Genomic DNA, 14,334 nt, shown 5'->3' with positions numbered 1-14,334 from the left:
TAAAGGGTGAGTCAGCAACTGCTATCATCTTAGCAGAGCACTGTTGGAAGCAATGAAGGATGCAATCGTGAATAATGATTCTGTGCGTTAAAGGTGAAGGAGCTGCATGTGAAATATGAAAGAGTGGGGGGAAAAGCTGTCACGGGAGTTCGTGCTGTAACTTCCCATCTCCTCGTTGGTGGCAACTTAATAAGCTATAGTGTTGTGGCTGACAGCTGGATACCTTCCAGAAAATACCTGTCTGGTGGGCTGGAATGGAGATGGCTTGACTTTGAAGCATCAGAAAAGATCACAGAGAGAATCTGTTCTCTTACATAACTTACACATACAACTGAGGAAAATGATTATGTCTGCAGAGTGTTTGAGATCATAGTCATGCTTTTTGTGTGAAAGTGACTGAATATAGTTTCATTGATGAAAAGAATGAAATATTCTTAAATTTATCTCTGTTGCAGCGTAGTGTTGGGAAAAAAAGGAATCATGAGATGTCTGCTTTTGCCTTGAGTTGTAGGTACAAAAATAGGCCTAGGTTGCTGCAGAAGATAAAATAGGACCACAATGACACCTACTTTGCACCTGTAAAGAAGAAAGCATTGCTTAAGGGGGAGATGAGATTTCCATCCTGAAATCACTTCTGAAGTCAGCAGTGAATTTCTGTTCTTAATAAAGAAAGAAACATTTCAGTTTCTTATCTCAGGAGTGAGAGGTCTGTATAACGGTCAGAGCACCATCAAAGATTGTTTGTTTAAAGATGGCTGGTAAGTAGTATGTTTGTTTCGGTGTTTATATACTTAGTAGTTTAATTCCAGTTACGCAGTTCAACCTGCATAACTGGAATTTAGTCTAGGAACAAAATACTTACTCAAATGAAAAACTACATTTGTATATTTTTCTTTGTAGATAGTTTTGGAAGTGTTTATGTTTGGGTAGCTGGAAATGTTTGTTAGTACACAGGGTCTGTTAAGTCAGAACAGACATCTGCAGTCTTTTCCCAGGAGCTGCCAGAAGTTCTTGTGAGAAAATTTTTCTGCCCTCAAGGGTGGATTGTTAACAATGCAGAGGAAGCATCAGGGGGCCCTGGACAGAATCTTAAGTTGCATGTCAGTACTGGAGTAATTCTGACCTCAAGGGCCATTATCTAGGGAAGCGCTAGCTATAGGTTTGCTAAAATGGACTTTTAGAGATAGATGTATCCTGTGCACAAATGCGAAGAAAGCAAGCTTGGGAAAGAATATTTAAGGTGTTTACTCCCACTTGTCTAACCTGTATTTTTATGCCTTCTGTCACAGTAAGTCTGATGAGAAATTTTACAGAGTTACAGAATTGAATTACCATCCACTAGGTAATGCAGATACCAGACTCAGCCTCCTTACTGTATTTTAAATATCAGCAAGTGTCATAAAATAACAATCCTAATTAATAAGTCTGATTTTTCTTTGCTTCTGTGGAAATACCTGCAAAAGGCGATCCACTTATTAGAGCAAAGTTTGTCTCGTGAACTAGATTCCTCACCTCTTAAAGAGATGTTGTCAGCTAAGGAAACCGTTTGTCCGCAAATCCGTTTTGAGAAACTTGGAGTCAAGAATAATGGAAACAGGATGAATTGCAGTAGTCTCCAAGTATATGACCGTACATTTTCTGCTATCTGAAGTATTTGAGTTCATGCATTTGAAACAGTTGAGATAAAGTACAGTGCACGTAATGAGTTGATTACAGTGTAACTGAGCAGCAGATATAATACAGCAGAGAGAGGGGAGTGAGATTCCCAGATGTGTCAAAGGAACTGCCTTCGATTTACAAAAGTTAGGCCTTTTCAAAAACCTGTGAATCACGTGATCGTTTTTGTTCACGGAAGATGAGTTAGGACTGGACGAGATAAGATCATCTGGGGAATGGAAGCTTACTGTGTTCTCATATGTTGGAGAAGCTTAGCTTATTATCCTAATCAAATGAAGTACAAGAGGGCGTATGATTTCTTTCTTTTGAATACATCAGGAGACCAGTGTGAAGAAGAGAAAATAATTACTTGGCTAAAAGACCATATTGGCAGAAGAGCAAATGAATGTATGGTCTCCATGAATAATGCTTGGCTGCAAATTAGAAAATGACTCAGAGCTGTTATAGCAATCAACTTCTTAAATGACCTTCTGACTTTCAGTTAGAAGAGTGAGTACAGAAATGGAAAGAATTCTGAGCTATAATGCAGGAATTTGTGAAGGGATTCTTATTATATATTGTCTACAATTCTAAAATATTGAAACAAATGCCCCCAGGGGTTGACAGAGTGATAATAGTGTCTCCTGGAGGGACCTTAAGTAGGATGTGCACTGGAGATATGTCTGCTCCAGCAACAAAAACTTTTAAATATTAGGTTCTTATAACTGGCTCATTACTGCAAATAGTATCATTTTTAGTTTAAACTATGATTTCTGAAGAACTTAATGTGATTTTTAAAGAAATAAATTCAAATTATGAAATGCAGCCTTTAGCATACTCAAAAATGGAATGTTTATCCTGCAAAGAAAAAAAAGTTTCATTCTAACTCTGTGGAAGTATTCAGAGTCACAGTGCACTTTTTTACCTGCTTTGATGCTGAAGTTCATGTTCTTACAATATTATCATGCCATCAAGCTCATTTTTTGATCAGTCCAGCAGTATTTACCTTAATTTTTGTAGTGAATCGTATACTGAAGTGAAATAATTGACCAATTGGTCATACGCTCATTGTGTGCTTCTCACCATCCTGGCTTGTAATCTAAGCACTTCTCTCAGGGGACACTTGAGAGAGAGTACATGTTCTTTCCTTGGCTCTGTAGCATGGCTTTTTGGCACAGGTTATCTGATACTCATATGGAAATCTGTTGTTGTTTTTTTTAATATCCAGCTGCCTCTGGGCCCGTGAGCAGTGCTGAATGATTTCATTTTAGGAAGGCATTTTTCCCAGAAATTCCAGCTTGAACACTAGGGCTAGTCTGCAGCTTCAGGGAAGCAAGATGCTCAAACAGACGGACTGTGAGACAGACTGAGCAAGACAGATCAGTCATATCTTGCTCAAGTAATATGCACAGCTTCATGAAGAAAATAGGAGGTACCTACACTGCATTCTCTTTTTTTTTTGTTCTATTTTCATCATTATTCTGCTGTAAGCATTCTTTGAGATGCATGTCTTTAACAGCTGGCTTTCCCTGGCTGCAGTTGCCTGCTGTTTTTTTTTACTGTGTAGTCTGTTTTGGTGATTTTGGATAGTGCAACTGTAGTAAACTGCCTGAGGTATTCAGACTTGAGCAAGTAACAGCTCCCTGTTGGCTGGCCCATATAAATGAGGAGCCAAAAAAGCTTAGCAATGCTTCATCAGTATCTTGCAGACAGAATATGCCTGCTGTGATTTCTATTTCCTAGTGAAAATGCAGAGGGAAAAAGGGCATCACAAGCATCCTGACTGGAGTTCTTTACTCTTTGGATTTTTGCAGATTGGTCCCAGTATGTGACAGAACTAAAAAGCTGTGATGTGGTTTCCTGAAATCATCTGGGGGAAAAAAACAAGAGTCTTACTGCTTAATTGTAATAACTAAGTACTTGACATGTGATGTTCTTTTACACTGCAATTATAACTTACCAAATGCCCGGAATGTCCAGTACTTATATAAAACTGGAGTGCTTTTTTCCAAATGAGCTGAGAGATGGAGAAAATGCGTGCATATAATTAACGAGTGGTCATTATATTGAATTATTTACTGCATTATTACACTATTAATATGCTATTAATAATTACGGTGAGCCAGTGTTTTCCCACTGCCCCATCATAGCTGAATGTGTTGCAGCTAAAACCTCTGCGATTTTTCAGACTGCTGCAACTTGTGAACCGTCGCTTGTAGGTGTTCCTTCATGTTTGCAAACTGTGCACTGAAACCACAGTGCAAAGGTCTTTGTAAGCAGCTGGTTACAAGTCACTGATGATGATTTCATCAAGGAACAAGAATTCCTTGCAGCACTGGTCTGCATTAACTCTTTGGTGAGAGTCAACTAAGTGCGGCAGTATGTGACGTTTTTTTCTCCCTTAAAAACAATGTACAACAGAAACTGATATTGCCAGAGCGTCTGAACTCCAAATCACAATAAAGAGCAAATTAATTACTAGTAGCAGTAGAGCTTCTATCTTTAGTCATGCCAGGACTCAAATGTTAATTGTCTCTAATTTTTAAGGACCGTTTTTGTCACTTTGAATCTCTTGCATGTCCTTAAAGTTGACAGCCCTTTCTCTCAGGATAAGGAAGTTTTTTGAAATAAGCTAGAAAAATGAATCTGGTGCTTGTTCTATATACTATATTAACAAGTTATATAAACAATTTCCTCCTTTCATTTTTCACTGCATACAGTGAAAACAGATGAAGATTATTTAGATTTATATGGCTAGATACTACAGCTTTTTCATCTTTACCTTGTCTGCAAGAGATAAATCAAATGCGGGTTTTTGCCTTGAAGGATTAGTTGTTTATTATATTAATTGTTCTGGAGGTGAGTAGACATAGATATCATGCAGTTGTTATAACTGTGATTCAGAAGTGTGATTTTTCACCTCTGTATTTCAGTTTTGGGGTGTATGTAACCTTAACTTTGTTGGAGAAGAGTGTGCCTTAGTGCAGCCATTTCTCTAGTTGGCTGTGTGGTAATTTCCAGACTAACAGTGTCAGCAACTGAAGCTGTGAACCATGCTGAGTTTGGCCATAGACCCAAGTCCTGTGATGTTCTGAACTGCACTGCAGTGGACCATTATTTAGATATAGCCTGCATCATTTCCACCACGATATGGTGCAAGACAGTATAGCTTTGGTATGACTGACAATTACACTGAGTCAATAAGCCTTGGTGGTCTTAGCCACCAGTAGCATATTCCAAAGCAATCAGATGCACAGAATTTAATGTCTCTTGGCACAGTCCATCTCCTTCCATTTGGATGCCGTGGGAGTTGCATGTCTGTTGAAATACACTCACTTAGGGGAGAGTTCCTAAGTAATTTGTTATTTCTGAACTGTGGTTTTCAGTTTTCTTTTGAAGATGCATCTGGTCATAAGCAATAAGTAAATAAAGACTTTTTAAAAATCTAAATCAAATATGTAATTTCTGCTTGCTCCTACACCCGGTTTTCTGCACTTAGATGAGGAGGCATCTCCTAATCCTTGTTTTGTGCTTGTGTTGACAAATGAAGTGCATCTACACTTCTTTAGAAAGAGTGTGAGTTGCAGCCTACACAGAGAAGCAGGAAGATAGTCAGTTGCAGAGAAGCTGGGTAGAAAAGCAGTTTAGGATGACTCTTAGAGACTAAGATCTTTGCATTTTCTATTATCCTCCAATTCCTTCTTCTAAAGTGCGCCTGGAGGCGGTACCTAGTCTCACTACTGCGCAAACAAATGCTTCTGACTCCTCACCCTGCAAAGTAATGTAATCTCACGCTACCTGTGAAAAGTACTTGAATGTATGTAAGTATACCAGCCTTTCTGCTTGACCCTTTCAGGTAAAAAGCAGCTGATACTGTCACTTCATATTCAGCAGGGAGTGGAGACATGGAAATAGTTAAGGAGAGTGTGTTTTATGCCACTGCAGAAGAACTGATTAAGGTTGATATAATTTCTGTTTCTTCTATTTTTCTTCTATTTTAATTTTAACATCTGTTAATCTCTCTGCCTAATACCTTTTCCGCTGGGACTGTAGATCCTCGCTATATTACATGCGTGCCTATTGGGGAAAATATTTTCCTCTTTACTTTACGTGGACTCTTAAAAATAGTCATGTAATAATGCTTGGGGAATTTGCATTACGTCCTCCATAATATCTGACAAGATATCAATGCAAGTGTTCTACTTTGCTCACTTTTATGTTGATTGAACTATTTAGCAAATTGCTGATCTGTTTGTTGAAAGTGAATGTTTCTCATCTGTATCTTTTTTTTTTAAATAAATTTTCTGTAAACAAGCAAATGTGATGCCCCATGCAAGATATGACTGTACAACACACTCATTTGAACGAATGGAATGGGAAACGTGCTCAGCCCTTGGAAAAAATACTGATTTTTGTAATCAGTGCTACTGCTACATTTGTGATAAACTGGCTACTGAGTGCCAGAATTGGTAAACTTCTTCCCTCTGTCACTGTAATGCACATAACAAAGGCAAATTCTGGAAAGACCAATGTGATTTTGCCTTGGCTGCTGTTCTTGTAATGTTCAGTGTTCAAGCATGTTGGAATGGCATGTATCTTATGCAAGCCCATTGATATTGTAGAACCTAGTGCCACTTTCAACGTTTTCATCCCTTCTAGCACACGTACATGAAGCTACCACTTGTGTAAGAAGAGTTATAAAGACGTGGCTGCACTCTAATGGCTGGTGGTGCAGCGTAGCTGGCAGGTGGGTGGGGACAGTGTCCTTGTCAGCTTTCGTTGGAGTTGTGGTGGTTGTGTTAGCAGAGCTCAGTGTTTGCCTTTGATGCCAAGAGGACTGTGAGGGGAAAGGAAAGTGCAAATGGTCACTATCCCTGAGCACCTCCAGATGGTATAAAGGTAAGATGTCTACATAGGTTGTGCTCTTGCACCACTGCTGGAGTTGTACCAAGGGGATGAAATTGAAGGCCTTCCGGCACACTCTAGTTTTAAAGTGTTCAAGTCAAATTTTCTGTGATTTTCTTCAGTGGACATCACCAATGCTCTGTGACACCTGGAGAAAATCTGGGTGTTGTGAGGTGCTGGATGGGTTACAGGAGAGGGCAACTTAACAGCCTGCAAAAGTAAGTGCAGGGAGTTCACTGAAAGCTGTAAGGATTTGATGAGGTTGAGTAACTGAGAAGAAAATGTAGTATTATTTCTTGGCAGAACTAAGATGCCTTTTGAACTTGGCCTTTAGTCACTAACCAAAACACAAGGACTTTAATTAAGCACACACAAAAGTTTTACAAATAATAATTATTCCATCTTTTGAACTCTTGATGGCATGCGTGGAGGTGGCTTAGTGCTGTGATTGACCAAAGGACATGTTCCTTAGCAAAGGCAGCTTTATTTGATGAAAAAAGACAGGTAATTAAAGCTGAATTTAATATCTATACCTAGGGAAGTTTGACACTTAGATGTGTCTGATCTGTGCACTAAAAGTACAGGTTAGATACTCGTTCTGTATATGTTATTGAAAATATGGAAACATATAATGTTATTGGAGTGGTTATAACCACTCCATGCCCCAGTGTTTTTCCTGGTGTTGCATACTGTACTACACACAGTTTTACTATTCTAAGAAGTACTAGTATGAATACTCATTGTAAATGTTTTGTATTTGACCTAGGTTATAAGCTGTATTTCTTAATTCTTTTTTTTTTTTTTGACCTTTTCATACATCTCTTGTCTCAATAGGTAAGATGGGAGCGTATGTTATTCTAGGGAAGTTAAATCTTCCACCACTTGTGAATAATCTCACTGTTCAAAGGTTTGCGTTTTGCTCAGGAAAATCTAGAGCACATAAGGAGAAGACAGAAGTTATGGTAAAATAATGAGTGTCTGAGATTGAAGTCTACCTTTGTATTTCTATCTTGTAGTTTTACAACACTGCTGGGTACATTAGGGAAAGCTAGTTTATGACAAGCTTTAAAAAAAACAACAAAACAGCTTGTTTAATCAGGTGATGTACGAGGAGAATATTTGCTTTTGAAAATTCTTCTCATTTTTCTGCTTGTCCTTGCATTTTGTGTATTGAGTTTAGAGCTAAGGGATTATTTTCTGTCTGTTTACAAGCTATCTGCCTTTATTTCTAATGATGTGTTCCTGGGCCTGTGGAGACACCTCATGATGTACTTTGATAGTTGTAATATTTTGACCAATTAAATATGTTTGGGGAACTATACTAATAGATATTATGAAAGGGACCAAATTATAGCTCCCATATATGACTTCTCTTTTTAATGAATATTTTAAAACATGCTTGTCAAGATAAACCAAACAAAAACCAAAAATTACAAAAAAAAAAAGTGAATAAAAATAACCACCATACATACTTAAATCAGAAATCCAGTTTCCCTTCAGCAGAGATATCTTTGGTATCTTAAAGTGGCTTATTCAAGTACCGGGATCATGAAATACAGTATTCATGTACATCTGACTGTCAGACTAATGGTTAGAAAGTGATACTATGTAGGTCATTCCAAAAGTAATACCTCTTATTTCCAAGGAAATGACGACGACAAAGAGCACAATAAGACTGATAGAGAAAACTCAGTTACAAAATGCCATTTCTAAACATGGTCACTACCATTACTTCTGCATTTTCACCAGTGGTGTGCAAGAATCTGCAAGTCATGCTTGTTAAAAAAAAAAAAAAAAAAAAATCTACACCAGCTTAAGGAATCCACTGTTTCCCAAATGCTACGATGGTGTCGTTGTTAAGTAAACATTGCCCACACAGCCCAACTTTCAATGCATTAGTGTTTTGTTTTTGGTCTCCATAAATGTTCAAGAAATAATGAATGTCAGTGGTTGCAGTGTTTTCCACATGGAAGTATTCACTGAGACACCTTTGCTTCATATGCTCTTCTATGTCAGATGCCATTTTGTCAGACTGCCCCTCTGCTGCTATCTGTTGCATGGCAACAAAATGCAAGAGGAGGTTCAGCCTCTACTGCTGTACCACCTCTTACTTTGTGGGCCGACATAATGAAATGGGACATATTACTTTCAGAGCAGTTCTCTTAGACACATACATCCCTTTAAAATAACCTCTAATATATATAGAAAATATTTAAAAAAAAAAAAGAAGAAAAAATGAGTACTTGTCTCATTTTTGGAAAGTAACCAAAAAAAAAAATTTGACTTACCTTATTTTTATTTTTCTTCCTCCTCTCAGGTCCATACCACTGTCCTACCTGATCACAAGGAGCCAAGAGCAGATGTTGGAGTAAGCAATTTTTGTTTACTAATGGATTTTTCACCTCATCAACATACACAGGCATAAAGGAGAAATGGCATTCTGCTTAACTGCTAAACAGGAGCTGGCAAGCTCTTTTTTTTTTTTTTTTTTTTAGAAAAAGTTTCTTTAAGTGAATAAAGAAGGGAGGAGCAACGTGCTTGGTGACTGATGTCATCCCATTCACTAACTGTTTTCAGTTGAAATTATCCTGAGGCAAGCACAACTACCTAGACTTCTTGCTACTTGCCATACAAGCCATCTGGATTGAAAGCACAGAATTGCATTATCTGAATGAGCCTTGCCAGTTGCTTTCTCATTTTCACATGCAGAGTATAAACAGGGCAGAATATAAATAGTCCTGCTAGTCTGGTCTGTTTTTGGCAAAGGTATTGGGATTTCTTTCTTGTTTTTTGAGAAGGCTAGAGTCTCCCAGATAACATGCAGCTCTTGGGGGGTAGGAAACATTAGTCCTGCTAAAGCTGAATAAAAGACCAAACAGGATCTGTTATTTTTATGTTCTAAGTCTTAGGTGCTGAGTTTCCCGCGTTATCAGGGCTTCCTTGGCATAGTTTCCAGCACTTCAGCTAGCGTTCAGAAAACCTGTAATTTGGCAGCACTTACAGGCTTAGTGAAATAATCGGTGTGTTTCATCTTTTTATGTAACTATTACAGAGACTTTTCTCTTTGGCTAGGTAGGGTAATTCATCAAACTAGTCAAGACTCATATTTTCAGATTTATAACCATAAGTACTCCACTAGCGAAATTATGTTGGAATATTGCTCTGTAATTGGAATTACAGCAGCTGTTTTGTTTAAAGCCTAATTTTAAAGTGCAAAGTTCGATTGGTTTGTAGACTGCCAGTTTAGGCCCCCAAGGTACACGATTTGTCTCCAAATCAGTTGGAAAAAAGTAATGTCCAACCTCATTTGAAATTAGACCCCTTGAACTCTCTGCATTTAGGTCATGGAATTATTCACAATTGCAGTTAATTTTGCTAATAATTCCTAATTGCATTACCGGGTAAAGGAAGCTTTATTATAAGTAAACATAAGAATGTGAGACAAGCAAATAAGTGAATTTATTCTTTTTTAACCCCATAAAATTGTTCAACTTGAATTTTGTGATTCTGGAGAGCTACTTGAAGTACTCAGAGATGGTTAGTGGATATAGTGCCTGAAGCTCCTACATTCTATGAAAGGACCTCTTAACCTCGATCGTATGAGGACTCCTACTTTGGATTCTGGAATGGATTTGTAGTCTGTTGTACTAGAGAAAGAAGCAGCAAACTCGTATCAGTTTTGTCTGTGCCACCATAGAGGTTTAACGGAAAAAATGCTGTCATGACTGATCTAAAGGAAGATGGAAATGTCTGTGTGTCTACTCTAGCAAGACTGTGCATCATCACACCTGGACATATTGCTAACAAGTGTATGTTTCACTTGGCACTGAAAACTAACCATGATCTTGTATGACTGTCATTTTTCATGATAAATTGTGTATACGCTTTTATTTTGGCTTCTTGCCTGTCCAGCATTTCCCAAATCCACTGTTTTCCCAGCCTTCCCTAGACTCTTAGCTTCCGTCACTTTTCCTCTTCTAGTTAAGTGCCAACCAAAACACAGGAAATGAATTACTACCTATTTTAAGCCTGTATTTGTGATAGGAATAAGCTGTAACCGTTGATCTAGCTTATCAATTTAAGTCTGGTGTTGTGGCTTATGTAAATTGGGAATTGGGATTTAAATGATATGCATGAAAATCTATCGTAGTATAGATATAATATCTATAATATTATATAAAAATATCTATACTGAGATCTATATAATAAATATATAAATGTATATTTATTGCCATATGTAAATACTCAATCTAGCTGAGCTTCTTGAAAGAAAACAGACTGCAGGGTTCTTTTTGTTTGTTTTTGTTGTTATTTACTCAGTAGTGTTGATGTTTACTAAGTAGTAACAAATCCTCATTTTCCCCCAGGTTTGCAGTTGGTCTCTGCGTGTTCTGTGTTGATTTCACATAAGAGCAACTTGATTATTCTTGAATTTGGAGATCCAAGACTATATAGTTTTCAGTGGTATTTTATTTTTATTTCATCAGTGGAGTGAAATCAGGGTAGAATAATAAACACAAACGTGTTTCTTTTGATAGAATTTGCAAAAATGGAAAATAAAATAGTTAAAAATTATTTATGACAAGTAGTATTCAGTTGTATATTAAAAATGAGTGCATAGAAGCTGATGGTAGACCGTTTTCTCTACCTTTGTTCCTAGGCCAAGGCCAACACTGGTTTACTTGATGAAATGAGATTGTAATATTAGGTAGTGGAGCATGAGCAGGGGGTAAAAAGTAATGAAAAGACAAGGAAGATGAGTTCCTCATTAGTTTTGCTTGGACCCGCTTCTCCAGCATATTCAGGTCTCTTTGGATGGCTTCCCTTCCCTCCAATGTATTGACTGCACCGTTCAGCTTGGTGTCATCTGCAAACTTGCTGAGGGTGCACTCAATACCATCGTCTGTGTCATTGATGAAGATGTTGAAAACCAGACCCAAGGCCCTGAGGGACACTGCTTGTGACCAACCTCCACCCCGACACGAAACCATTGATCACAACCATTTGGCTGCGACCAGCCAACCAGTTCTTAATCCATTAAACAGTCCATTCTTCAAATCGATACCTCTCCAATTTAGAGAGAAGGAAGGAAAGAAGTATTTACAAAACACTGCTATAAACTAGAGGAATGCAACATTTCTATTAAATTTCTATTAATGAACATTTACTGAACTCTTATCCTAGCAAATACATAGTGAAGTAACTTTATAGTAAGTACATACATGTCAGAGTGGTTCTCAAGAGAGAGTTTACTGCCCATTAAGCCTGTACTTAACAACTTTCTGATTTTCTGCCATATGTGTTAATTTAGTATGCAGGAATTTTTCTAGGTACCAAAGAAAGATTTGAAGACCAAAAAAGTAACAACTACATTTCAAAAATATAGATTTTTTTCTTTTCTTTCTGCTTCATTTTGTAGCGAAGCTTCCTGGGCTGTACAACTTTTACAGTAGGAGACTTAGTGAAGTCAAAGGAACAACAGTTGACCCTTACCCTCAGGTAAGTGTTTTCATCTGTTGTAAACCAGATTAAGTAAATAATCCATGGCATTTGATGATTCCTGATTGACTGTTTGAAACTCCATTTTTCTTTGCTTATGTTAGATATCAGCCTGAAGTGCTTCTGTTTCTACCATACACTAAGACAAAAAGAAATACCAATTATTTAATTTTATTAGGAAAGGTTAGTGATTTTTTGGTATACATGTATACCAAAAAATATATGGAAGAGTTTTAGGGAAGTTAAAGTAGAGGATTTTGTTTCACAGTTTCCATTAGAAAGGAATGTAAGATTCTCAGTTTGGTTTCATACGTGTGTCTCAAAGAATAAGCACTGTACAATTTGCTGGTTTGGTTACCAGCCATATTTAAAGATGATGGACGTAATGAGTTAGGTCTTCTCTCAAGTGTGAAATCAGTGCTGTATCCTAACCTCATCATTACGTGCAGCCAAATGTCAGTGGGGCTTGATGTACAACACTGTTCAGTGACATAACACTTATCTGCAGGAGAGTCATGACCAATGTTTGAAAACTAGGGTTGTGCTGAATAGATATTTATTAAAGCTCAGCACTGAAGAATACCGTTTTCACATTTAGTGCTGGCTTATGGTTATAAGATATATTAAGATGTGAACGAAAACCATTTTAAGATTAGGGAAACATTTTAGCTTGTGATTTTTCAGTATGAATTTGTTGGATTAAGACATGATATTGATTTGTGGCTTTTGCAGTCACAATGGAAATTTACTTGGGATGACTGGATAGGCATAGGTAAAATTCTCTGAGCATCATGTTTTTACATAGCGCAGTTTTGAGGATAGGAAGTTGTGACTAAGAAAGCTGAGAGACATGGTAGAAGATACTCTAAATCTTCTGATATGTGTTCTGCCTGTGGTATTACAAATAGATGCTGTAAAAAAGTTGTTAGATATTTCATTTTACATACGAGGTGAACATGAAGCCAGCCTTGAGTTCACTGTTCAAAGTCCAGTGTTCACTGGTGTTGTCATAGTTCCATCATGTCAAAGTGTCCTCATTTTTGAAAGGAAACCTTTTGAAATACTTTTTCTATTACTGTACCAGCCTTCCTTTGTAGCATTAATTGTTAGAGATATATTTAACTTGCAGCGAGAGGTTAAAATGCCTTGATTTCATTTTCACCCAAATACAGAAAATGCCACATATACCAAGAGGGAAATTTTTTTTTTTTGACAGAACAGGATTGGATAAAATGTGAACTGATGGAAATGTTTAGTTAAATAAATACCAATTTAATGTTTATAAAAGTCTACTCTTAAAGGATTTCAAATTTTCAAGGACATTTTTGCAGTAGTTTAAGTATGTGGCCTTTGTTTCTTTGACTTCCTTATCAAACAATCACTATAAAGTAATACACACACACATACACGAACTTTTCTCCATTAGAATTCAGAATCTCCCTACAGCTAGTTTTTGCAGGATTCCCTCCTGAAATGACTTCTTGGCTGCTTCATGTCATTGTCATCCACCACAGGAAGTAGATAAATGAGTCAGGTGAATCTCCTGAAGATTTGAGGGTAAACGTTATGCTGAAATAATGAAAACAGACAATGAACATTGCAGAATTTGATGTATTTATATGACAATTTTATAAAACATTGTTTATCAGTGAACTTCTTTAAAATCCATATTGATTGAGATAGACTCCGCTGTGCTTCCACAGAATAAACGGAATGCAACAACGTGTTTGTACAAGTACAGTAGTTTTGTGCTTACATATCTCAGAATGTATGGGAGAAAATAGATTTTATGGCAGTTGGTACGTTAGCCTGTACTAACTGCATTTGTTGTATATTGTGCAGTGGAGAATGGGGCTGCCTGCTTGACTGGAAATCATGCCATTTGCTTTTCAGGGAGCCAGTAGCTTTGTCATTTATAATTAACGTTGTTATGCAAATACACAGTCTGTTTTTCTTTTTCTTTCTGTTCTTAAGCCTTTTTTGGGGAAGAAGGGTATAGCCATGGGAACCAATTAGCAAGCCTGAATTTGCATGTTTGCTATGCAGTTATGAGACTTAATGAGAAGTGCATTGGAGGTGAATAACTACTGTTTTCAGTCCATCTAACTCATCTGCTTCTTCATTGCTAACCTGTTTCTTGCTTCCTTTTTGGATGCTCCTGTCAGCCTTTTATCACTAGAGGTGTTGAGGTGGATGTTTCTGTTGCTCAGGGCAGTTCTAGGTAGCTCTTTCTCTCCTCTTTGATGGAACTGATATTAGCCTCTGGTGGTCCTC

The 14,334-nt window shown here is 37.4% G+C and overlaps 1 protein-coding gene across 7 annotated transcripts in view; it reads left to right on the top strand.

Annotated features, from left to right (window-relative positions):
- INPP4B (inositol polyphosphate-4-phosphatase type II B) overlaps positions 1-14,334 on the top strand; it is a 304,378-nt gene that overhangs the window by 147,387 nt on the left and 142,657 nt on the right. For all 7 annotated transcript variants that reach the window (XM_085222120.1, XM_085222121.1, XM_085222119.1 and 4 more), the window contains 2 exons: positions 8,879-8,929; positions 11,981-12,060. In XM_085222120.1, the coding sequence (XP_085078246.1) occupies positions 8,879-8,929; positions 11,981-12,060 (131 nt within the window). The remainder of the gene's footprint in view (positions 1-8,878; positions 8,930-11,980; positions 12,061-14,334) is intronic.

This window comes from Meleagris gallopavo, chromosome 4 (assembly GCF_905368555.1).
Source record: "Meleagris gallopavo chromosome 4, MGAL_WU_HG_1.1, whole genome shotgun sequence".
Classification (NCBI taxonomy): domain Eukaryota; kingdom Metazoa; phylum Chordata; class Aves; order Galliformes; family Phasianidae; genus Meleagris; species Meleagris gallopavo.
This window is presented reverse-complemented; position numbering and strand designations above follow the sequence as displayed.